At 47.4% G+C, this 24,218-nt stretch overlaps 1 protein-coding gene across 2 annotated transcripts in view; it reads right to left on the bottom strand.

Annotated features, from left to right (window-relative positions):
* The window catches only part of PCNX2 (pecanex 2), a 309,377-nt gene that overhangs the window by 5,137 nt on the left and 280,022 nt on the right, over nt 1-24,218 (bottom strand). For both annotated transcript variants that reach the window (XM_024927813.4, XM_034949151.3), the window contains 4 exons: nt 12,948-13,092; nt 11,723-11,953; nt 10,524-10,798; nt 9,670-9,857 (listed from right to left, as the gene is read on the bottom strand). In XM_024927813.4, coding sequence (XP_024783581.4) covers nt 9,670-9,857; nt 10,524-10,798; nt 11,723-11,953; nt 12,948-13,092 — 839 coding nt within the window. The remainder of the gene's footprint in view (nt 1-9,669; nt 9,858-10,523; nt 10,799-11,722; nt 11,954-12,947; nt 13,093-24,218) is intronic.

Below are 24,218 nucleotides of genomic sequence, written 5' to 3'. Positions count from 1 at the left end.
CCTGAATGGAAATACCTTACATATAAATCACCCTCCTTGGTTTATTATCGTGGCACTTAATTCCTTTGTCTTTGATGTTATCTGAATGATCGTGGTGTAGCTCCTTAGTAATATGAGAACACAGCCTCCCTCTCCAATCTGGGATTCGGATTAGTTATGAATTCCTAACTGCTCACCGGTAAGTAGGTCACCAGCCTCCACTGCTAGGCCAACTCCCCTTCCAGCTGTGACATATGCTTTTTACCCCAGCAAGACGATTGCAGGTTGTCAGGCCCTAGATGAGGCTGGCGTAGTGAGTGCCTGGCAGCTGGGTGCAAAGTGCTGTGTGCACCAGCAGCAGCAGATGCACAGCGTGGCTGGCCTGGGGAGAGGAGTTCTGTCTGTGAGGTCTCAGGCAGGAGGCACCCCAGTCCGCTCAGCCTCTAGCAAGGGCTCAGGATTGGGATACCTGGCCAGAATTGAGGCAAGGACCAACGAAGGGTGGGGGCAGTTGGGTCCCCAGTTATGTGAGTTGAGTCTTGGTGACTTGGTGAGTAAAACAAGACCCTTGTTACAATTTGTTTCAAATTCGCCCTTCAAAACTGCTCACTCGGCCAGGCACGGTGGCTCACGCCTGTAATCCCAGCACTTTGGGAGGCCGAGGCAGGCGGATCACGAGGTCAGGAGATCGAGACCATCCTGGCTAACACGGTGAAACCCCATCTCTACTAAAAATACAAAACATTAGCCAGGCGTGGTGGCGGGCACCTGTAGTCCCAGCTACTCAGGAGGCTGAGGCAGGAGAATGGCGTGAACCCAGGAGGCGGAGCTTGCAGTGAGCCGAGATAGTGCCACTGCAGTCCGGCCTGGGTGAAAGAGTGAGACTCCGTCTCAAAAAAAAAAAAACTGCTCACTCTTTGCTACTTGGCTAAGGGTCTCTGTCATGCCCTTCCCAGAGAGGCAGGTCCTCCACTCTGAGAGGCCCCCAACCACCTCTCCAATGGCACTCAGCACACTGTGTTGTCACTGTCTGATGCACGGTCCTCTCCACTATGTGCCCTTTCTATAGCAAAGGACCCCTGTATCACTTCTATGAGCTCAGCACCCAGTACACTAACATGTAAGTAAAGGATACACAGGACAAACCTGCAAAACTGACCAGATGCCAAAACCCTGATTAGAAATGCAGTGAGCTTCAGAAAGTTCGGGGTGGGTACAGTGTTTCTTAAACTTGGCCATTAGAAGCATTTCAAAAAATTAATCAGTATCTTGACTAGAGGCTGAGACCCATAGGCAAGCACCTGTAGATGGGCCCAAGGGGCTGCCACTGCAGACTGGAGGGCAAGCTAAAGGTTAGGAAAATAGGAAGGTGATTCCTCCATACTTCCAGGGTCAAGTCCAAAGATCTGGGATCAGGAATGTTCTCCCCATAGCTGGAGACTGGCCTCTAACGCCCCTGCACTGGCCAAGCAGGTCTCTGGCTTCCTTTCTGGGAGCTGTGTGTCTCAACTCGGACGGGCATGGTTGTTTTACTGAACTAGAAGGAGGGTGAGAAGGAGGCCAGAGACTGAAATCAAATCCAGTTATCTTCACATCCCTGAAGGGAATGATGGCCTGCTGGGAATGGCGGGTAGGTGGTTTCCGCAAAGTGTCCCGGGCAGGGCCAGGCAGAGCCGCCCCTCCCATTGTGGTAGCCTCCTTCTTGGGCTTGCTCTCCTTGGAACCCGGGCTACCTGCACACTGGGTCTCAGGTGCAGTGTCTTGAGGGGAATGAAAGCTCTGTGCTCCCGGTCGCAGTCAGTGCTAGAGAGCCTTCTGGATAGTTGAATCACATCTTGGAGGGATTCTGGCCGGGGGATTGGGGCACCAAGGTCATGATGGTACATTTCAGGAGAGCCAACAAGATCAGCAGCTCTTGGCTCCACTGCTCTTGGCTGTGACAGAACCTGCCTACAGCTGCAAGTCTGAGATCCAAGGGCTTTGCACCCTCGCCCTCTAGGGAAGCTGTAGTGTAAGTGGCTGAGGCCAGGAGGGGTAACCATCCACTCATTCGTCCAACCTTTGTCTGCTGAGCCCGGATCATGCTTACCACCCAGCCCAGCACCTCAGAGGTTTCCCCTGGTGGCCCCTGCAGCCGTCTCTGTCCCCACAGGGCCAGGAAGCTGTGGAGACAGGAGCATGTCAACCAGCTCCCACCCACTCCTGCTTGGCCGTGTGCTGGGTTCCCAGGACTCCAGAACTCCCTGCCCCAAACTGGGGCCTGCACAGGCCTCTTCCCCAGGGTCGTCTCCCAGGGCGGACCTTGGGCCTACTTGCAGGCATGTGCACCCCCAGACGGGCATGTGAATGGGGAGGCTCCAGTGCATGCAGGCAGCCCCTCACCTGGCAGGATGTGGGGAGAGTGGGGAAGAGGGTGGTGTGGTCTTCACATGTGCTCCTGTCACAGGCTCTGCAGAAGTTAGGGCTGCCCACCTGAGCGTCCACCGTGGGCTGCACTGTCCTAGGTGCTGGGCAGTGAGCAGCTCATGGGAAATTCTGACCACAGACAAGGCACATGCATCAGGCAGGGATTGGAGGGGAGGAGAAAGTGGGGCAGGGGGACAGCAGTGCTGTATGGAAGGCTGGCCAGGGTCTCTTGGATAAGCTGGGATTTGATGGGAGGCTGTGTGAGTAAGCGAAGGAGCTGCAAGCCTGGGAGAGGGACACTGGGGACAGAGGAGGCAGCAGCTGAGGGGGCCCTGGAAAGGAGAATGCTTGACACTGTTGAGGGACAGCAAGAGACCGTGTGCTGGGGATGTGGGCTCATAAGAGAGGGCTGAGAGAAGGGAGAGAAGGCATGAGAGAGACAGCAGACCAGATGGGGGCCTGCGGGGGAGGGGTGCTCATGGGATGCGCGTGGGTGTTCCGGGCTGAATCATGTTCCCTCCCCAGACTCCTCTGTTGAAGCCCTAACCCCCAGGACCTCAGGGTGGGGCCTTACTTTGACACAGGGTCGTTGCAAATGTCATTAGTTAAGATGAGGTCATACCGGAGTAGGATGGCCCTGAGTCCATGATGACCAGTGTCCTTATAAAAAGGGGACGTGTGGACACAGAGAAGTACAGGGAGAACATGATGTGAAGACCAAGCCAGAGCTCAGTGGTGCTTCTCGAGGCCGGGGGATGCCTAAGATGGCCGGTGAACCACCACAAGCTAGGGAAGGGTCCTGGACCCCACTCCCCTCCAGCCCTCAGGAGGAACCAAGCCTGCCCACACCTGGATCTCAGACTTCCAGCCTCCAGAACTGGCAGACAGTAGGTTCATGCTGTTTAAGCCACCTGAGCCATGGGACTTTGTCATGGCGGCCCAAGCAGACTCACACATTCTGAGCTGAAGCCATCATTCAACAGAAGAACAATGTGAACTGATTTAAGTTTAAATAAAATCACTCTGACTTGCTTTGTGGAGATTTACGATTTTGTCTGTTGTCAGAGCTGCACGAAAGACCAGAGAGAAAAAGCAAGAGAGATGATAGCAAGAGAGAGGTTTTTCCTTCTTTTAAGTGGGAAAGAGGTAGCAGGCCTTGTTCAATCTCCCCTGTCTTCTTCTAGCTCTCTGACCCTCTGCTGGGGATAAAAGCCTTGGCATAGCTTCCTAGGCTGCAGTGCCTTCTTTCCTCAGCATGTCAGCTCCTTGAGCCAGAAAGGTACTTGAGACAGTCCCTTGCTCTGCTCCTGTCCCTCCCTGACCACAGTGAGAAAGTAAAGGAGCCCCTGCTGGCTGCTTCAGAAAGAACTGGGTGTCAGCTTTGCCTGCTCGTGGGGCCAGAATGAAGATCACTTATAAGTGGAACCCTTGCCAGCCAGGGGACAGGACAAAGTCATGCTGGGCAGAGACATGCCAGCTGCACAGATGGAGGGCAGGAAGCAAGGGCGGCACACTCAGTGTTCAGTAATGCTTGTTTCCATCAACTCATTCCCAGGGCTGGGGACAAGGACACTTGAAGCAGCATCCCTGGGGCCAGGACAATGGGATGGTGCAAGGTGGCTGGGATCACAAGTTCTGGGGCCAGCTCACCTGGGAATGAATCTCAGACTGGCCACTGCCTGGCTGGGTGACACTGGGCAGTGACTTAAGTTTTCTAGGCCTCTGGTCTCCACCCAAATTTGATCTTGAATTGTAATCCCCATGTGTTGAGGGAGAGACCTGCTGGGAAGTGAATGGATCATGGCGGTGTGGTTCCCCCAGGCTGTTCTTGTGATAGTGGGTGAGTTCTCACAAGAGCTGATAGTATTAAAGTGTGGCACCTCCTTGGTCTCACTCTCTCCTGCTGCCATGTAAGACACACCTTGCTTCCCCTTCGCCTTCTGCCATGATTGTAAGTTTCCTGAGGCCTCCCCAGCCATGTGGACCTGTGAGTCATTTAAACCTTTCTTTATAAATTACCCAGTCTCAGGTTGTATCTTTATAGCAGTGTGAAAATGGACTAATATGGAGAATTGGTACCAGCAGAGTGGGGTATTACTATAAAGATACCTGAAAATGTGGAAGCAACTTTGGAACTGGGTAATAGGCAGAGATTGGAACAGTTTGGAGGGCTCAGAAGAAGACAGGCAGATGAGTGAAAGTTTGGAACTTCCTAGAGACTTGCTGAATGGTTTTGACCAAAATGCTGATAGTAATATGGACAATAAAGTCCAGGCTGAGGAGGTCTCAGATGGAGATGAGAAACTTTTTGGGAACTAGAACAAAGATCACTCTTGCTGTGCTTTAACAAAGAGACTGGCGGCATTTTATCCCATCCTAGAGATCTGTGGAACTTCGAACTTGAGAGAGATGATTTAGGGTATCTGTTGGAAGAAATGTCTAAGCAGCAAAGCATTCACAAGGTGACCTGGCTTATTCTGAAAGCGTTCTGTCATATTTGTTCATGAAGAGATGGTTTGGAAGTACAACTTATGTTTAAAAAGGAAGCAGAGTATAAAGGTTTGGAAAATTTGCAGCCTGACGATGGAGTAGAAAAGAAAAGCCCATTTTCTGGGGAGGAATTCAAGCTCGCTGCAGAAATTTGCATAAGTAACAAGGAGCAGAATGTTAGTAGCCAAGACAATGGGGAAAATGTCTCCAGGGCATTTCAGAGATCTTCACGGAAGCCCCTCCCATCACAGGCCTGGAGGCCTAGGAGGGAAAAATGGTTTCATGGGCTGGGCCACGGACCCCACTATTCTGTGCAGCCTCTGGATTTGGTGCCCTGCATCCCAACCACTCCAACTCCAATGTGGCTAAAAGGGGCCAAAATACAGCTTGGGCCATTGCTTCAGAGGGTGCAAACTCCAAGCCTTTGCTGCTTCCATGTGGTGTTGGGCCTAAGAGTGTGCAGAAGACAAGAGTGGAACTTTGGGAACCTCTGCTTAGATTTCAGAGGAGGTATGGAAATGCCTGATGTTCAGGCAAAAGTCTGCTGCAGGGGCGGAGTTCTCATGGAGAACCTCTCCTAGGGCAGTGCAGAAGGGAAATGTGGGGTTGGAGCCCCCAGAGTCCCACTGGGGTACTGCCTAGTGAAGCTATGAGAAGAGGGCCACCATCCTCCAGATCCCAGAAGGGTAGATACACTAACAGCTTGCACTGTGCACCTGGAAAAGCTGCAAACACTCAACACCAGCCCATGAAAACAGCTGCTGGGACTGTACCCATGCAGAGCTGCCCAAGGCATTGGAAGCCCACCTCTTGCACCAGTGTGACCTGGACATGAAACATGGCATTGAAGGAGATTTTGGAGCTTTAAGATTTAATGACTGACCAGCTGGGTATTGGACTTGCATGGGGCCTGTGGCCCCTTTGTTCTGGCTAATTCCTTCCATTTGGAATGGGGACATTTACCCAATGCTTGTTCCCCCATTGTATCTTTGAAGTAACTAACTTGTTTTTGATTTTACAGGCTCACAGGTGGAAGGGTCTTGTCTTGTCTCAGATGAGACTTTGGATTTGGACTTTTGAGTTAATGTTGGAATGAGTTAAGACTTTGGGGGATGGTTGGGAAGCATGATTGGTTTTGAAATGTGAAAGGGCATGAGATTTAGGAGGGACTAGGGGCATAATAATATGGTTTAGCTCTGTATCCCCACCCAAAAAAAATCCCCATGTGTTGAGGGAGGGACCTGGTGGGAGGTGATTGGATCATGGGGGTGGTTTCCCCCAGGCTGTTTTCGTGATAGTGAGTGAGTTCTCATGAGAGCTGGTGGTTTTAAAGTGTGGCACTTCCTCACTCTTGCTCTCTCTTGCCACCATGTAAGATGTGTCTTTCTTCCCCTTCACCTTCCACCATAATTGTAAGTTTCTTGAGGTCCCCCCAGCCATGCAGAACTGTGAGTCAATTAAACCTCCTTTCTTTGTAAATTACACAGTCTCAGGTAGTATCTTTGTAGCAGTGTGAAAACAGACTAATACATTCAGTTTCTTTATCTGCAAGATGAGGAGGGTGAAACCGCCTGCATCTCTAAGAGCCATGGTGAGGATCCAGTGAATGTGCACATGAAAGTACTCAGGATGGTGTTGGTAGAGTAGAACCTGAGAACTGTTACTGTTATCAAATTTTATCACCTGCAGCAAGAATGCTGTGAATACACCTGGGGGCAGAGAAAGAGCAGGGCGGCAGCAAGGCAGGTGAGTTCAAAGCAGCTGATGCTTGGCCCAGGGCTTCATAAATCTCCCCAACCCTCCATCCCCCTAGCAGGACAACAACTGGTCTCAGAGCCTGGGACAAACTCAGGCTGCAGGTGTGGCCAAGGCATGTGGTGTGTGGGGTATTTAGCCAGGCATGCTCCTTTACTTGTAAAATGTAGAAAGCCAGCGGTGGCCTTGGCAGGAAGTTTTAAGAAGCATTCATGAGAAATTAACAGCTGGTTTAGGCTTTAGTAGATCCTGCTCCAGAGTAAGCGTGTCATTTAAATATGTGGAGGTAGATGCCCAAAAAATACAAAGCAGCTGCAAGAGTTGGAAGCAGTAACCTCTGAGAGTTAGGAATGTTGCTGGAGGGTGAGGGGGGGAAACCCATGATTTTTGTTTTAATCCAGGCAGTCCTTTTTGAGTTTTAAACTATGCTGATTGTATAGTTTGATTATTAAATTTTAACTTAAAAATCCAATTTCAAAGAAAGATCCTGCTCTGACATCTTCCACAAACGGGAAGCTGTGATTGCTCCTGTAAATGCGAGGAATGCTCACTGCCTATGGTGTTCGGACTCCAGGGAGTGGAAGGAACACCAGCTCTTCCAGGCAAGGCCAGTTCCAGGTGCTGTTTTATAGGAAGAAAGGGAAGAAGGTGTTTCCAATTTCTTCCCCCTCCTCTCCCCCAACCCAGGCTGGAGTGCTGTGGCGTGATCTCGGCTCACGGCGACCTCCGCCTCCTGGGTTCAAGGGATTCTCCTGCCTCAGCCTCCCAAGTAACTGGGATTACAAGCACCCACCACCACACCTGGCTAATTTTTTTTTTTTTGTATTTTTAGTAGAGACGGGGTTTCACCATGTTGGCCAGGCTGGTCTTGAACTCCTGACCTCAAGTGATCTTCCCACCTCAGCCTCCCAAAGTGCTGGGATTATAGGTGTGCACCACAGCACCCGGCCTCCAATTTCTTTTCTGCCAAGCTTCAAGAAACCAGGTCTGAAGCACTTCTGAAACCCCCACCTCTGACCCCTGTCTCTGACCCTGCCCACCCCGCAGCCACACCCCCCTGACTCTGGACTTTCTCCAGTCCACACAAGTCACCTGGAAGTACTGGCAAATGACAGATGCTTAGGCATTTCACCATTTGGAAGCTACTTTGCATTTCCCCACCTGGAAAGTCACTCCCATGATCCTGAAACACATTTTTCATGTGATAAGAAATGTTAACTAAACAATGAGATACCGGAGGCCTGGGAGCTGCACGGGAGGCCTCCAGCAGGTGTCCTGCAGGGCCTCAGAGTAAACAGCATGGGGTGGGTGGGGCAGGGGGAGATCTTTTTTCCTTTCTTTTGAGCAGCTGATACCACCTATTTTGTCTATTTACCTATCTATCTACCTACCTACCTTTCTTTCTGTCCTCTATCAATCAGTCCCTATCTACCTATCTAGCATCTGTGGAAGGAAAATAAAATCTCCCCAAACTCATATGCCAAAGGAAAAAGTCAAGCCTGGGAACTGAGACATGCAAAACTGTCTCCCTCCCAATTTGCTTGCAGAGAAATTCCTTGTGGGCCCCAAGAGCTTTACTCTAAAACAGTTCTGTTAAATTTCATCCTGACAATGTAAATGAACAGCTTATCTTTACAAATGTGGGACAAAGATAGGACTAGGAGTCCTCCATCTGCTCACCTGAGACAAAGGCACACATGACTCCTCCTTCAACTCTATGTTTACTTTATGTAAAAATGCAGATCTGCGGAGCTGGAGATGAATGTACAATTGACTGTTTCTCTACCCACGCTTTTTACATGTAAAATGTGGATTCAGTGAAGGTTGATCAAAGCCTCAAAGTCTGATCACGGTGGTTGCAAAATACCCCTTTTCCTTATCCCGTGCCCCGCCTTTTCCCCCTATTGCCCATTCTTTCCCCTTTAAATAATGAAGTCCCCAAACCCTCTTTGGAAAAAGTAGCCACAGTTGGGTCTGTCGCTTGTGTCCTTTTTTCCTGGGCACCTCTTTAACCTTGGCAAAATAAACCTCTAAATTAATTGACAGCTGTCTCAGATACTTTTTGATTTATACATATATCCTCTCTCTCTCTCTCTCATATTTTGCTCATGTTTGCATATATCCTACTGTCTCTGTTCAATCCTCTGCCTTGCTCTGGGCACTCCCAGGAGGCAGGGGCTATAACTCCTGGCTCATTTGGTGCAGAGCTGGCAGGAGAAGCATGCACAGAGGCACTTATTAAACGCTTCTGGATGGTGAGGAAGAACTGAGGCCAAAAAGTAAAACCACTAACATGCTCCAGAGGGTAAAGCCAAGGACCAGCAGGAACCAGGGCAGAGCATCCATCTCTCTCACGTTCCCAGGACACTCATCCTCTGGATCTCCTTTTCTAGTCCAGCCACCTCCTCCCCAGTGCAGACCACCAGTGGAGTTTTGGAACTTCATCCATCTGGTGGAGTATAACTATTTGGGTATTAGTTTAAACATAATTTTAAACTTTAGACTCAGCCAGGCTTGGCTGCAGCCACCTCCTAGGTTCCTATCTGTGGGCACCCTTTCTGCCCTCTTTTCTTCTGCTCTGAAATGTCAAGTCTAAGTGGAGGAAGGTGAGAATCAGTGAGACGCAGGAGAGGGAAGGCAGGAGGGCTGTTTGTGTGCCCCACGGACACTTGCAGAAGAGGGAGACAGTACATGGGTCAATAGCTACAACACAGCCAGACACAGAAGGCACACCATCAAACGGTCATAGAGTGAGAGATGGAAAGATGGAATGGAATGGAGCGACCCCTGGACAGGTGGACAGACAGATGAATGGCTGGCCAAGGTCATGGACAGATGGATAAATGGTAAAAGCTGAATCTAACAGATAGAGAATTGTTTTTCTGAGCAGAACCTACAAGAGTCTGCAAATTTCCGGCATCTATTGTCCCAAAGCAAGAAGGTGCTCTCAGAGGTTTAAACAACATCATAACTCAGGGCATTGGTCACTGGGACCAAATAGGACTTCATCGATAGTTTGGAGGCCCCTGCTGCACCCACCTGTTCTCTGTGTCCCTTCACAGGATGACACCCCGTGCTGAGCACCGCCTTTTCTGGGCTGTTCTGCGCTGCTCTCCTGGCTGCCACCACTCGGGGCATTGTTGCCACCTGTCGTCGGGGCCCCTCCTCCGTCCACGTCTTCAATGTTGCCGCCACTGTGCTGGCGGGCATTGCAATCCTTCCGCATCCTGTGGGAGGGAGAAGTCCTTTGAGGATTCTCAGCAACACACTTCCAATCCCCCTAAATGCACCACCATGGCCTTGCCTAAATCGGGATCGAAGACCATGCTCTCCAGGTGAGTAGCCCACCTGGCATGCTGGTGGGAAGAGGGGCTGTTGTTCCCAAACCTCAGCATCTAATAAATGAACAGACTGCACCAGGATGAATGGGCTTCCGTCTCAACCTTCCATAAGAACCCTTAGCACTGAGGCTCGATAGGGAGCTCTGTCGTCTTCAGGCAAAACTTCTTAGAATTCATCCCAACTGATTACTACATCCAGGTAAGAAGACTTATTGGATGAGAAATGTGTGCTGGGGTTGTTCTTCCAGTTCTTGCTAACAGATGTGGAATGGTTACTGCTAAAGACTCATAACCTTGGCAGCTCTGCAAGAACTCAGCCTGTGCAAATGTGGGGGAAAGAGATTCTCATCCGTATGAGATTTTCCATGGATTCATAATCTGAGACTGCTTGCTGAAACAAATGATCTGTTCGATGCCACTTGGGGGTAGCAGTTTTAATCATATGAGAAAATGGTGGCTGACAGTGAAATCTGAACCAGGAGTACAGAGCTCCCTGCATCCCCCACGCCTTCCCCCAGCATCTGGACAGAGGCATTTGTTGTAAAAACTTACCTTACCCACTTGGTCCAGAACCAGGTCCTAATTCTGTCCAAAGTGATGGGTCCACCCCAGACGTTCTTCAGCTGCCTGTGTGTCCCTAGGTAGGATGTGGTTAGTGGGGAGACATACATGGGGTACCCCAGGGGCTGATCGCAGGAGGAGTTAATCAAGTTCCGCAGGACCTGCTTATTGTTCTGGATACTGCCGCGCTCTGGATTGCGGTTGCGAAGAAATATGAGCTCCTGCTGCTGCCCAGCCCAAAGTCCTCGGACGCATTCTTTATTAACCTGCAGGTCAGAGAGGGAATGGGAAGAAAGGCAGAAGGCCTGTGTTTTCCAGTCTATTGGTTTTTTCTTTTCTTTTTTTTTTTTTTTTTTGAGATGGAGTTTCGCTCTTGTTGCCCAGGCTGGAGTGCAATGGGGCAATCTGAGCTCACTGCAACCTCCGCCTCCCAGATTCAAGCAATTCTCTTGCCTCAGCCTCCCGAGTAGCTGGAATTACAGGCATGTGCCAACACACCTGGCTAATTTTGTATTTTTTAGTACAGACGGGGTTTCTCTGTGTTGGTCAGGCTGGTCTCGAACTCCTGACCTCAGGCGATCCACACGCCTTGGCCGATCTATTGGTTTTTAACTACAGTGAGAGAGCAGGACTCTGGGACTGAATATCTGTGACTACAAAACTTTGGTGTAAAGCTCTTTTCACAGTTAAGCCAGAAGAGCCATCCTGCAAGACGGATATGATGCCATCTTCATGGGGAAACTGAGAGAGAATGCAGAGAAAGTAGTTTTTGTTTTCACTTAGTGATTTGAAGCTATATGAAAAGAGGAGCCATTGGGAATAAGGCCTTCGGATCCAGGAATGTTTTATGAGAGAAAGGTGTGGGTTCTAGAGAATAAAAAGTCTTTACAAATAAGCTATATCCTGACTCTCACCTACATGTGTGTCTACTGGGTCTTCTTGGCAAAGTCTGTGTCTGGGTGCTGGCTCTGTGAGGTGGAGGGTGATCCTGCCAGGGGAACGCAGCACCCAGCCCGGCGCCATGCCCTACCCCGCTTGCCGGCCAGCGCTCCTTCCAGAACATCCCTCTGAACAGAGGATGCTGGCACAGAGACTCCTGTGTCAGTGCCCCCCTGCCCACCACCATTCTATTTCTTCTCAGATAGAGAGACACGAGCCAACAGGGGACCCAGAAAGCATGGCCGCCATACCTTGATCACCTTGAAGCTCAGGAAGCTTCTGTGGAGCATGATGACCTTGTACTCATCGGCGCCCTCGTCCACCACGTGCCGCAGGGTGAGCAGCTCTTCCTTGTTGGACAGCACTGCGCCCCGCCAGGCCGGGTCGCCCTCGTGGCAGATGACCACCTTCTTCTCGAAGGACTGGATGGCCTCGTAGAGGACTGCTGGGTCTTCATACTCGTCAGGGCAAGTGAACTGGTCCTGGTGGGAAGAAGTGTGGGTGTGGGCTGGGCAAGGACCAGAGGAACTCACCCCCGGGAAGCATGCAGATGGCAACTGGCCAGTGACCTCCAAAGCTAAGCCCTTTCCTCATCTTCCTCTCTCCTGTTCTTTTTCCAAATCCTGAGCTCGGCACAGAGGACACCTCTTTATCTCATTGCCCTAACCAATGGAATGTGCCTAGAAAAGAGCTTCATGGCTTAGGTTCCTCTGACCTTTAGATATAGTTTTAGATATAGGTTGGGCACTTTTGCTAAGTCATTGTCTCTGCACAATACCCGTCTTTCTTCTAGTGGAATATCACCACCTCCTAGCCTAGCTGCTCTTGAGGGCAAATCACCATTGGCTAAAGTCAAGACTATCTGGACGGCTTCAATGCTTAGTTACCTAAGTAATAAACCCACTTACAGTGCTGTGCAGAGAAAGGAGACCATATTTTTAAAGGCCATTTTTTCCCCTAAAGTTTCAGGCTGATCCTTTTTCTTTTTTTTTCCCCAAGAGACAGGGTCTTGCACTGTCACCCAGGCTGGAGTGCAGTGGCGCAATCATAGATCACTGCAGCCTGAAACTCCCGGGCTCAAGCAATCCTCCCACCTTAACCTCCCGAGTAGCTGAGTGACAGTTTTTAAAAAAAAAAATAGGTTTGGCCAGGTGCAGTGGCTCACGCCTGTAATCCCAGCACTTTGGGAGGCTAAGGCGGGCAGATCACTTAAGGTTGGGAGTTCGAGATCAGCCTGACCAACATGGAGAAACCCCATTTCTACTACAAATACAAAATTAGCTGGGCATGGTGGCACATGCCTGTAATCCCAGCTACTTGGGAGGCTGTGGCAGGAGAATCACTTGAACCCGGGAGGTGGAGGTTGTGGTGAGCCGAGATTGTGCCATTGCACCCCAGCCTGGGCAACAAGAGCGAAACTCCATCTCATAAATAAATAAGTAAATAAATAAATAAATAAGATAAATAGGTTTTTACCTGGTGAAGTTTCAGGGACATCCTGATAGCTGGAGCTACAACTTTATGCAGTAGGTCCATGTCAGCAAATACCCACTCGTCACGTGCTGTTATTCTGAAGTCACCTTTGAAGAGGGCATGGAGGCCATACAGGAAAGAATCCAGGCTGCAAAACAAAGTCCTATTACTATGGAACGAATTTCAGAATCCTGTCATTGTGAGCAAAGTTTGAGTCTCCCATTTGTCTAAGAATTATCTTAACATTTAGGCTGATATAGCAAGAAAATGAAGATAACAGGACTCATCCCAGTGCACCTAGTGCCTACCCCTACAGCCCATGTTTGGGCCCTCATAAGTGCTAGTGTCATGGCGTGGGCGTTGTCTTCAGTCATTTTAGGAGCCACCAAAGTACTTGATCACTGAATGTGACACTAGGATTCCAGGTCAGAACTGGCCTCACGTGTCCACTCAAAGTTAGAGTGCTAAAACACAGTTTCATCTACCCCAATGAAACCCCAGAGACGACCAGCTCCCCAGAGACGATGATGCTAACCGTGGAGTAATGCAGGAGACTTTCTTCTTCTTCTTTGCATTTCTGTGTATCATTCTGGGGCTATGTCATTGGATTCAACCACAATATGGAGAGAGGAAATAAAACTAAATTAAATGTCAAATGGGTCATTTAGGTTCTCAGAGAACATGCATTTCCCAATCCCACCATTTTTTTTTTAATGATGAGAGGAAGAGGCAGAAGAGTGAGGCTTAAGAGGAAAGATTAAGCAACTTCAACAAAGTCTCAGGATACAAAATCAATGTGCAAAAATCACAAGCATTCATATACACCAATAATAGACAAACAGAGAGCCAAATCATGAGTGAACTCCCATTCACAATTGCTACAAAGAGAATAAAATACCTAGGAATACAACTTACAAGGGATGTGAAGGGCCTCTTCAAGGAGAACTACAAACCACTGCTTAAGGAAATAAGAGAGGACACAAACAAATGGAAAAACATTCCATGCTCATGGATAGGAGAATCAATATTGTGAAAATGGCCATACTGCCCAAAGTAATTTATAGATTCAATGCTATCCCCATCAAGCTACCACTGACTTTCTTCACAGAATTAGAAAAAAATATTTTAATTTCATACGGAAACAGAAAAGAGACTGTATAGCCAATACAATCCTAAGCAAAAAGAACAAAGCTGGAGGCATCACGCTACCTGACTTCAAACTATACTACAAGGCTACAGTAACCAAAACAGCATGGTACTGGTACCAAAACAGATACATAGACCAATGGAACAGAACAGAGGCCTCAGAAATAATGCCACACATTTACAACCATCTGATCTTTGACAAACCTGACAAAAACAAGCAATGGGGAAAGGATTCCCTATTTAATAAATGGTATTGGGAAAACTGGCTAGCCATACGCAGAAAACTGAAACTGGACCCCTTCCTTACACCTTATACAAAAATTAATTCAAGATGGATTAAAGACTTAAATGTTAGACCTAAAACCATAAAAATCTTAGAAGAAAACCTAGGCAATACCATTCAGGACATAGGCATGGGCAAAGACTTCATGATTAAAACAGCGAAAGCAATGGCAACAAAACCCAAAATTGACAAATGGGGTCTAATTAAACCAAAGAGCTTCTGCACAGCAAAAGAAACTACCATCAGAGTGAACAGGCAACCTACAGAATGGGAGAAAATTTTTGCAATCTATCTATCTGACAAAGGGCTAATATCCAGAATCTACAAGGAACTTAAACAAATTTATAAGAAAAAAACAACCCCATCAAAAAGTGGGCAAAGGATATGAACAGATACTTCTCAAAAGAAGATATTTATGCGGCCAACAAACATATGAAAAACAGCTCATCATCACTGGTCATCAGAGAAATGCAAATCAAAACCACAATTAGATACCATCTCACACAGTTAGAATGGCAATCATTAAAAAGTCAGGAAACAACAGATGCTGGAGAGGATATGGAGAAATACAGACGCTTTTACACTGTTAGCGGGAGTGTAAATTAGTTCAACCATTGTGGAAGACAGTGTGGCGATTCCTCAAGGATCTAGAACCAGAAATACCATTTGACCCAGCAATCCCATTACTGGGTATATACCCAAAGGATTATAAATCATTCCACTATAAAGACACATGCACACGTATGTTTACTGCAGTGCTATTCACAACAGCAAAGACTTGGAACCAACCCAAATGCCCATCAATGATAGACTGGATAAAGAAAATGTGGCATATATACACCATGGAATACTATGAAGCCATAAAAAAGGATGAGTTCATGTCCTTTGCAGGAACATGGATGAAGCTGGAAACCATCATTCTCAACAAAGTAACACAAGAACAGAAAACCAAACACTGCATGTTCTCACTCGTAAGTGGGAGCTGAACAACGAGAACACATGGACACAGGGAGGGGAACATCACACACCGGGGCCTGTTGGAGGGTGGGGGGGGGGGGGGCTAGAGGAGGGATAGCATTAGGAGAAATACCTAATGTAGATGACGGATTGATGGGTGCAGCAAACCACCATGGTACGTGTACACCTGCACGTTCTGCACATGTATCCCAGAACTTAAAGTATAATTAAAAAAAAAAAATCAATTCCACTGTCTTTCATATTTGGCCAACACTCAATTATATAAAAATTATAGCTCCACACACTTATGTATTTTTTAAAAAAGAGGGATCTTTCAAGATTATCCGGGTGTTCAGGTTCCTAGGTTTTTCCTGCCTTGCTTCCATTTCCCACACGTCACTGAGTGTTGCCAGGATGGAGAACAGGGGTATCACCCAAGGGAAATCTCTCAGAGCCTGGGGCCTTTAAATTTTGGATGAACCTGGGGAGTAGGTTTGGGAAAGCAACTCATCCTGCATTCCTAGGAGAGGAAGAACAGTTTCTCCTTTTTTTTTTCCTTTGTTTTCTTTCTATAAATATTCTCTATCGTGGCCACCTCTTACAACCCTGGCCTCTCACATCCCCAAGAGGTAGTTACGAGGCAAGTACAAGAAACAGCGTCCCTGACAGGGCCGGCCTGGGACAGGATGAACAGGGCATGTGTGTGAAGGGAGTCTCTGAGGACGGCTGCTCCTAAGGATTTAATGAGTTGGCTCACTGAGCAAGGCTTCTGATTCAACACAGCGCATTAGACCTGCACATCAGGGAAATAGTTCCACTGATTGCTATTTTAGCATTTCAACGTGAAATGTACCACTATCATTAATATCTAGGACTCCCTTGAGAAAGAGGCGGCCGAGGCTTCACGGCTTCAGAGCAGACTGCGGGAAACGGGAACAGCCAGGGGCTGGTCAGGTGGGGTTCGGGGTGCTGTGGCCTAGAGGAGCCTGGAATCTTCCAGAAAAGGATCCAAGAAGCTATCAAAAGCTTTCTGGGGCCGTGAGCTTTAGCAACTGCCTAGGAGGCACCAAGAAGGCTGTTTTACAACAGCAGAGTCAGGCTGCAGGTAGGCTGATGCCGAGAGTGGAGGCTTCTAAACATGAATAATGACCGCTACCTGCTCTCAATAGAAAACATTTGGAAATGCTCACAGCATCAGATAGGAGCTAAGTGCTAAAATGAGAGAGCTAACTCCTGAAAAATGGGTGGGATTTATTCAGGAAAGGATTCGGAGGGGCATGATACTTGCTCAGAATGGCCTTGCATATGCATAAGAGAAAAAGCTTTCTCCAGATGTAGAGATGGGGATAGTGGAAAAGGAAGATTAACACCCAGACACCCAGAGCAACATCCACAGACAAAAGAGAAGAGCCAGGAATCACAGGCATCAGCCTAGTGTTTGCCCAGCTGCGTGTGCCCGGTAGCCGTCAAGTGCTCACTCACCAGCAGGAGAAAGGCAGCCTCCACAGGAGCCTCTCTAAGAGGCTTGAGTTCCATCAAAGGCCACCAACAATGGATATTTTCCCTGTCATTTCTATTTTCAGAGAAAATGAGACATTGTGGTGCTTCATGCTATTCCATTATTGAAATGATTCTCAATGTAGAAAACAAACTCTGAGTTAGAATTCCACTAGATCGGGGAAATTATCCACAGCACCTTAGAGATCAAGGCATCCTAAAAGGAAGGTGTTTCATTACCTGGCTTTGCTCCCCCTGAGAGAATGAAGAGGGGAAGGTGGTGAGCTGTGACAAGCCAAGCGGGGGTGGCGGGCAGCAGAGGTCCGCAGGACACCTGCAGCGCATTTCTGTTTTGGAGCTTCACAGGGCTATGTCTTTTCAAAGCTCTATTGAGAAATGACAGGCTCCCACCCTCAGGCCAACAGCTGGAGCTGGGCTTTTATTACTGGGAAATAGTGTTGCATCTGAGTCATTCAAGGTTGGCCTTCCTGGGGACTAAAACAGCCCCCACTCGCACGCCTGTGGAGGATGTCAGTGAAGCAGGTCATCTTATCATAGTCAGTCAGCTGGGAAGTCAGTGGCGTGGGATTCCACAGGGGCAGAGAGGGCAGGCAGGGCCCTGAAAAAACTCGGCACATGTGTAATCATGTGTTAGGGGAGCAGGTCCACACATAGAAGACCAAAGACTATGGCAATGAGATAACCTGGCACCAGCTTCCATGGCACCATGGAAGTGCTAAATACTGTCATAAATAAAAACAGCATTAGAAAAATGTCACGCTTTCAGATGACGATGAGGAGCTAACACTTGAGGACATTTCCTTTTTAACTGGAAAAAGCTGGAGTGTATTGCGTAGGCTGTAACACTGCGCTACTCGGCACAGAATGAATCCATCACTTGCTGTCCTTCTGGTTCCTCACCCACTTCCTATGACATAGCTGGTGGCTGTGCGTGTAGAGGGGAGGCTGGGGCCTCAGTGCAAAGCACAATTGTTTACAACCTTCCTGGAAATGGCTGTTCTCTGGCTGGAGGCTGGGGCCATTTCCACGATGCCCAGGACAGCCCCCGCCACAAAGAACCATACAGCTCAAAATGTCTACAGTGCCGCTGCTGAGAAACCCTGCTTTTTCAGAGAGACAGAGTAGCAGTGGAGGAGAAGGGCTCCAAGTATTGGACAATGGGTTCCTTATCTTAAGTCTTAATGAACCTTGGGATGCAGAGAGAAACAGCTCTAATGTGGGGATAGTTTCTGCAGGACTCACAGGGGGATCTCCAGCACAATGACTGATTTGTTTAGTTAATTTCCAAACAGGCCTGTACATACTATGTTATTTACAGATTAGCATTGTGAAGCGCCTTCTGCTGCCACGCACTGCCATAAATGGAACGCTTGTAGAACATATGTAAACAATTAAGTGTGATTTGCAGGCTGGGTGTCCCATGTTTACTGATTAGTAACAGAAATACTCAGAGTGTGTGTGCCCATCTACCTTAGTCACTGTCCCAGGCTCAGATAGCATCTCCACCTTGGGTACTGCAGCAAGCTCTCTTCATGTGTGCCTTATTCCTCTCTGTGGAAGCCAGCAACCATACACTGTTTTCACAGTCAATCCCATGCTCCTGACCACACTCTCCTGCTGCAGTTCCCCAAACAAAAACAATGATCCAAAGGCATGTACAGTCACACATGCCTGTAGTCTTAGTGATGTGGAAGGCTGATGTGGGGAGTTCAAGGATGTAGTGCATTCTGACAGCACCTGCGAGTAGCCATTGTACTCCAGCTTGGCAACTAGATGACTAGCACCATCTCTGAGCAACTAAAAGTGAAACAGAAGGACACACCTTCCATTTGTATGGTGACTTCTGGGTCACTAAGCGCTTTCCATTCCATAGGCTCCTCTCATTCTCACGGATGCATGATGTAATTATTACAACCCTTTCATATGAGAAGAAACAGGCCAGAAAAAGTGGAGAAAGAGAGTAAGATGGGTGGGAGCAAATACTCAGTATCTGATGCCACACTGAAGAAGCACAGGAGAAAACCCACAGCTGCTTCCAGGCCACCTACCTCTCTAGCAAACATGGAGTTGCTTTTATAATGCGTAACTGGAGTCATCTTCTTCTTTTTTTATTTATTTTTTTGAGACGGAGTCTCTCTCTGTTGCCCAGGCTGGAGTGCCGTGGCGTGATCTCAACTCACTGCAACGTCCACCTCCCAGGTTCAAATGATTCTCGCACCTCAGCCTCCCGAGTAGGTGGGATTACAGGCACCTGCCACCATGCCCGGCTAATTTTTTTTGTATTTTTAGTAGAGAGGGGGTTTCACCATGTTGGCCAGGCTAGTCTTGAAATCCTGACCTCAAGAGATCCACCTGCCTCAGCCTCCCTGAGCAGTTGGGATTACAGGAACCTGCCACCATGCCCGGCTATTTTTTTTTTTGTATTTTTAGTAGAGACAGGGTTTCACCACGTTGGCCAGGCTAGTCTCGAACTCCTGACCTCAAGAGATCCACCCACCTCAGCCTCCCAAAGTGCTGAGATTACAGGCGTGAGCCACCGTGCCCAGCCCTGAGTCATCTTCTTAAAGGCCTTCTCAGCTGTGTGAGAATGAACTCATCCCTTTAAAGGCTTCAGTTGAGCCACAATACTGAAAGCACTGTGAGTATAGTTCTTGAACTCACCCCCATCTCACCCTCCTAATTGGTGTGTATACTCTGCACAGACCCTGAATTGAGAGTGTATTAATACTGCTTTCATGAACTCTTTATCCAAGAAGTTACTCCATTGGCTCTAAAATCAAGACAACCTCTGGTTGGGATCCCAGCTCTCTCCTACCTGGTAAAGAACATTCAGAAAGAACACTCGGTAAAGAACACGTGATGTCCCCCAAATAGCTCCAAGGTGCTTCACTTCCTCTAGAGTTCAGGTGCTGCACTGAGAAGCGGCATATGGACCTACAGGGTTGGAGGGATGGGAGCCAGGAGCTCCAAACTGAAGCTTAAATCTTGGTTCTGATACTTGTCTCTTGCCCTCATTGTCATCAATTTCTTTCTGTGTTCACTCATAAGATCAATTACTGCCAGGCATATTTAGAGGCTTGGTGAGGGTCTTGCTAGGAATTTCTTTCCATGGGGGACCCAGTGCACAAGTGGGGTCTGCAGACAATGGGTGCCTGTTGGTGAGGGGGTGGGACAATTCCAAATACACCCCAGTGTCCAGTGTTCACCTTGTCCTATGGGATCAAAGCCTGTGTCTTCAATGACACAGTGGATGTGTCCAAGTAAGCTGGGCACAGAGGGTGCAAACTGGCAGCAACTCCTAGGGGAAAAGCACTGGGCCAGCAGGAAAGGGCAAGATGCCATCCCAGGGTTGAAGCATCCCTGAGGTCAGGCCACCCAGAGCATCAGAGCCATGATGCCTGTAGCAGGTGCTGTCAGCAGCTCTCAGCATCACAACCTAGCACAGGACAGGTCCACAAGGAAGCGTGCATAGGTGAGAAGGTGGATGCCCTGGAGCAGCTGGGCCACCCCAGGGAAGTGTCCATGCAGAGCTGGGGGGAGTGTGGTGCGTTCCTGCACAGCAGATGGAGATTAACTGCTGGGAGATGTTGTGGACAGCGGGACAGTGCGGCCAGTAGGAGCGAGGACTCTGGAGTCTGGGCATGACTCTATGGTGAGACTCGCACAAATCACTTCTCTGTGTTTCAGAAATCCCAGCTGCAAAATCGAGCCAATAATACCTATCTCATCATCTCTCATGCCTTCAGAGAAGACGAAATGCATTAACTCTCCTAACTTGCATTAGCACTCTGCCCAGTACCTAGTGGGCACCGCTGTAAGTGTTCACTGATACTGTTATTGTTATTTTCACCCCTGAACTAGTGTATTTCAGCAATCAATATCCAGGCCACCTTGGCTTCAGATATAAACTAAGCACATTTGAATTGCAGAATCTCATATAATCACTGGAAATAAATTATGTTGGCTAAAGGATTTCAGTGATATTGGTGATATTGCTTCAAATAAATCATAAGTGTGAAATAATAATTAACAAAAGAGAAATAACTAAAATGCAAAATTTAATTAAAAATATATTTGTAAAGTATGTTTGACCTCGTGATGTTTTAACAGCAATAGTTCTCTGCTCGGAGGCTCCACATCAAGCGGATCAACTACTATTGCCTGGTGCAAAATCCTTCATAAGCCCGGCCTGATGACCAGGGTTGGGCTGGCTGTAGAAGAATCAATCACTCGGCAGCTTGTTGAAAGTCACAGATTTCCAAATCCAAGATCTAGAGAGTCCATGTCACTGGTTTGTGATGGAGCTTGGGGTCTGTATTCTGATCAAGCTCCCTCTGTGATTCTGAGGTTTGGACTCACGGGACCAGAGAACCTGGGGTCTCCTAAAGATGGCAAGACATTTCAGAGAAGCAGGGAGCTGGAACCTGGAGGAGAGCCCATACACCAGGCCCAGGTGGGAGGGGCTTTGCCACACTGCATTAGCATTTAAGGTCCCAGAAACTTCTGCTCCTTTGTAGGCTATCATTTTTTTCCCCTATGCTTTAGACTTACATATTTTTCTCATGTTCCAAGATTGTGATTTTGGCTTGATAACATGATTTTAATCTCCTAGGTCAGATATTGCATCCTGTTTACTTTATTTATCAGATTCTGATTTCTGAGTTTCCTTAGTCTGGCAAGTGGACCTTAATTTCCCTTTACAAGATGACCCACTGTGACATGACAGCTGGCCCCCGTGGGGGCCTCGTCTCCAGTGGAAGCTCAGGAGGAGAAGTTGAGATGATGTCTTGGATTTCTGAAGAGAATATTTCCTCAACACGCTGTGGGTGGGAGGAGTGGGTAGATGGTAGATGGAGTGACCTCAGACGACAACAGTGACCTCCTGCAACAAGGCAGCATGCCACAGCTTGGCAGAGCACACTTCGGTCTGGCTTGTTTCCCTATCACTTTTCAAGATCAAATTTGCCTTAAATTTTCTATCCTCTTGGAAGCTTACTCTACTCTGAGTCAGTAAATTTTCTTTTACAAACAAACCTGTTGCTTCTATAAAATGCAGCCATCTTCTCCTAACCTCGAAGGATGGAGCATCAGCTAGAATCCGCCTCATCACCTTTCATGTATTTGAAGATAGTAATCAAACCATCTCATACTCTGTGGTCAGTGAAACTATTTTGACTTCCTACTAAAACATCCCATTATATCTAGATGGCTTTCTTCAGCGGGAGACACAGTTTTCCAAGAAGGTATGTCTCAAACCTTAAATCTAATAAATATAAGTGTCTTCTTGTCACATCCATATGAACCCATTCCATCTCCATAACATATCAACATTTTATTTAAAGACAATTTATATAAAGGTAGTCTTTTGCTCACTTACATTTGGCATCTCATTTAAGATGAATTTCAATGTACTCATCCTCCCTAATTTTGCATGCATATATTTTTCTTTCTTGAGGACTATCCATCAAATCTATGTCAGTTTTGTAAAGTCAAGACATTTCCCCCAACAAATTGGTCAAGTGAAGCGTATCTTTAAGACCTACCTGGAGAGTCAGTGTTCACCATCACCTGATGTGCTTTAGCACTAACTATGTAACAATGACTTGTTGGGTCTCCTACAGTACACCTAAGGACATACTCCCCATTTTAAAGTTATACAACCATACAGCACATATGCAAACACACAATTATGAGCCATTCTTACTTTGCACATGAATATAATCATACTAAAAGATTAGCAAATTGAATCCATCATTGTATAAGAACAATAATATATCACAACCAAGTAGAGCTTATTTCGGAATTGTAAGCGTGTTTCAACATGAGGAAATCTACTAATGTAATACAACATTAATATATTAAAGAAGAAGAATAATATCATCCGAATTATGCCCCCCAATTCTATACAAATGCAACATCCTTTCTTGATAAAGCTTTAGCAAGCTAGGAAAAGAAGGAAACTCCCTGCCTTCATAACAGTGGTTTCATAGAAACCTAAACCAAACCCCATTTTAAAAATTAATTTTAATTTTAAGTTCCGTGGTACATGTGCAGGACGTGCACATGTTCTGGAGAAAAGAATGCTGCACAGAGAGGCCAAGAAGAATCTGAGCAGACTGGCCTTGTTGGTTTTAGGTAATGCCCTTTTTGTCCAATCACATTTCTGCACAGCTGTCCAAGCTTTAATCATGGACAACCAATGACGCTCCATAAAAAGCCCAAAGGACACAGTTCCGGGAGCTTCTAGAGAGCTGAACATGTGCAGGTAGATAGGAAGGTGAAGAAGAATTCATCCACCTGCCTGGAGAGTGGCACACCCCAACTTCACAGGGATGGAAGCTCCTGTGCTCGAGACCCTTCCAGACCTGGCCTATGCATCTCTTCATCTGGCTGTTTATTTGTATCCTTTAAAATATCCTTCATAATAAACTAGTAAACGTGTTTCCCTGGATTCTGTGAACTGCTCTAGCAAATTCATTGACCCCAAAGAGGGAATTGTGGGACCCCTCATGTAGAAGCCAGTCAGAAGTTCAGGTGGCCCAGACTTGTGGGCCTCAACCTTCAACCTGTGGGTTCTGACACCATCTCTGGTTAGTGTCAGAAGTGAACTGGAGGACACCCAGCTAGTGTGCAGAGCTGCTTGCTTGCAGGAAGAAATCCCACATATATTGGGGCCACAGAAGTCTTCTGTGTTGATGACTGTTGTTTTTGTGTGAGAAGAGAGGAAAAACATGGTTTGAGAGTTTTTCCCTAAACAGTATCTATAAAAATTAAGTGTAAAATTTGAGCTCTGTAGACTATTTTTTTCAAGTCAAACTATTTATGGCACCCTAGCAGATTCAATAGAAATCCCAGCTGTTGGTTGAAGAGCGGTGGGGCCCTGCCAGGCTCCAACCTCCCCTCCCACTGCATCCTCCACCCCAATCCCCAGGCATATCCAACTAGGTCAGAACTTCATAATTTCAGACGATGGGCTTAGGGTGGGATGTAAAAGAAGTTGTCTTTTGTAAGTGAAAAAACTGAAAGGAAAGCGTCTTGGAGGATCTTTCTATGTGGTGGAACCTCTCGGTGAAGTGAACCAGTCCCAAATAATCAAGTGTTTCCCTAGAATACTGAGAGGATTCTCCCCAGAGTTACCTCATCACCATGTCTGCAGCAAGTAGAGTTGACATTGAGTATGAGAAACTATCTGAAATAAAGGAAATCCCATCAAAACAAAGTTTAAAAAAGCAGCTGGTAAGCATGGTGTTTAATTAAAGAAAAAGAAATAAAGCAGACCAAACAAGAAACGCCTGGATCAGGAATATCTGAACAAGTTACACAAAGAACAAGACTGAAAAAGCTTTTGAAAATGCCTTAGATATGAACTG

Source organism: Pan paniscus, chromosome 1 (assembly GCF_029289425.2).
Source record: "Pan paniscus chromosome 1, NHGRI_mPanPan1-v2.0_pri, whole genome shotgun sequence".
Taxonomy (NCBI): domain Eukaryota; kingdom Metazoa; phylum Chordata; class Mammalia; order Primates; family Hominidae; genus Pan; species Pan paniscus.
The sequence above is the reverse complement of the archived record's forward strand: the minus strand, read 5'-3'. Positions and strand labels throughout refer to the sequence as shown.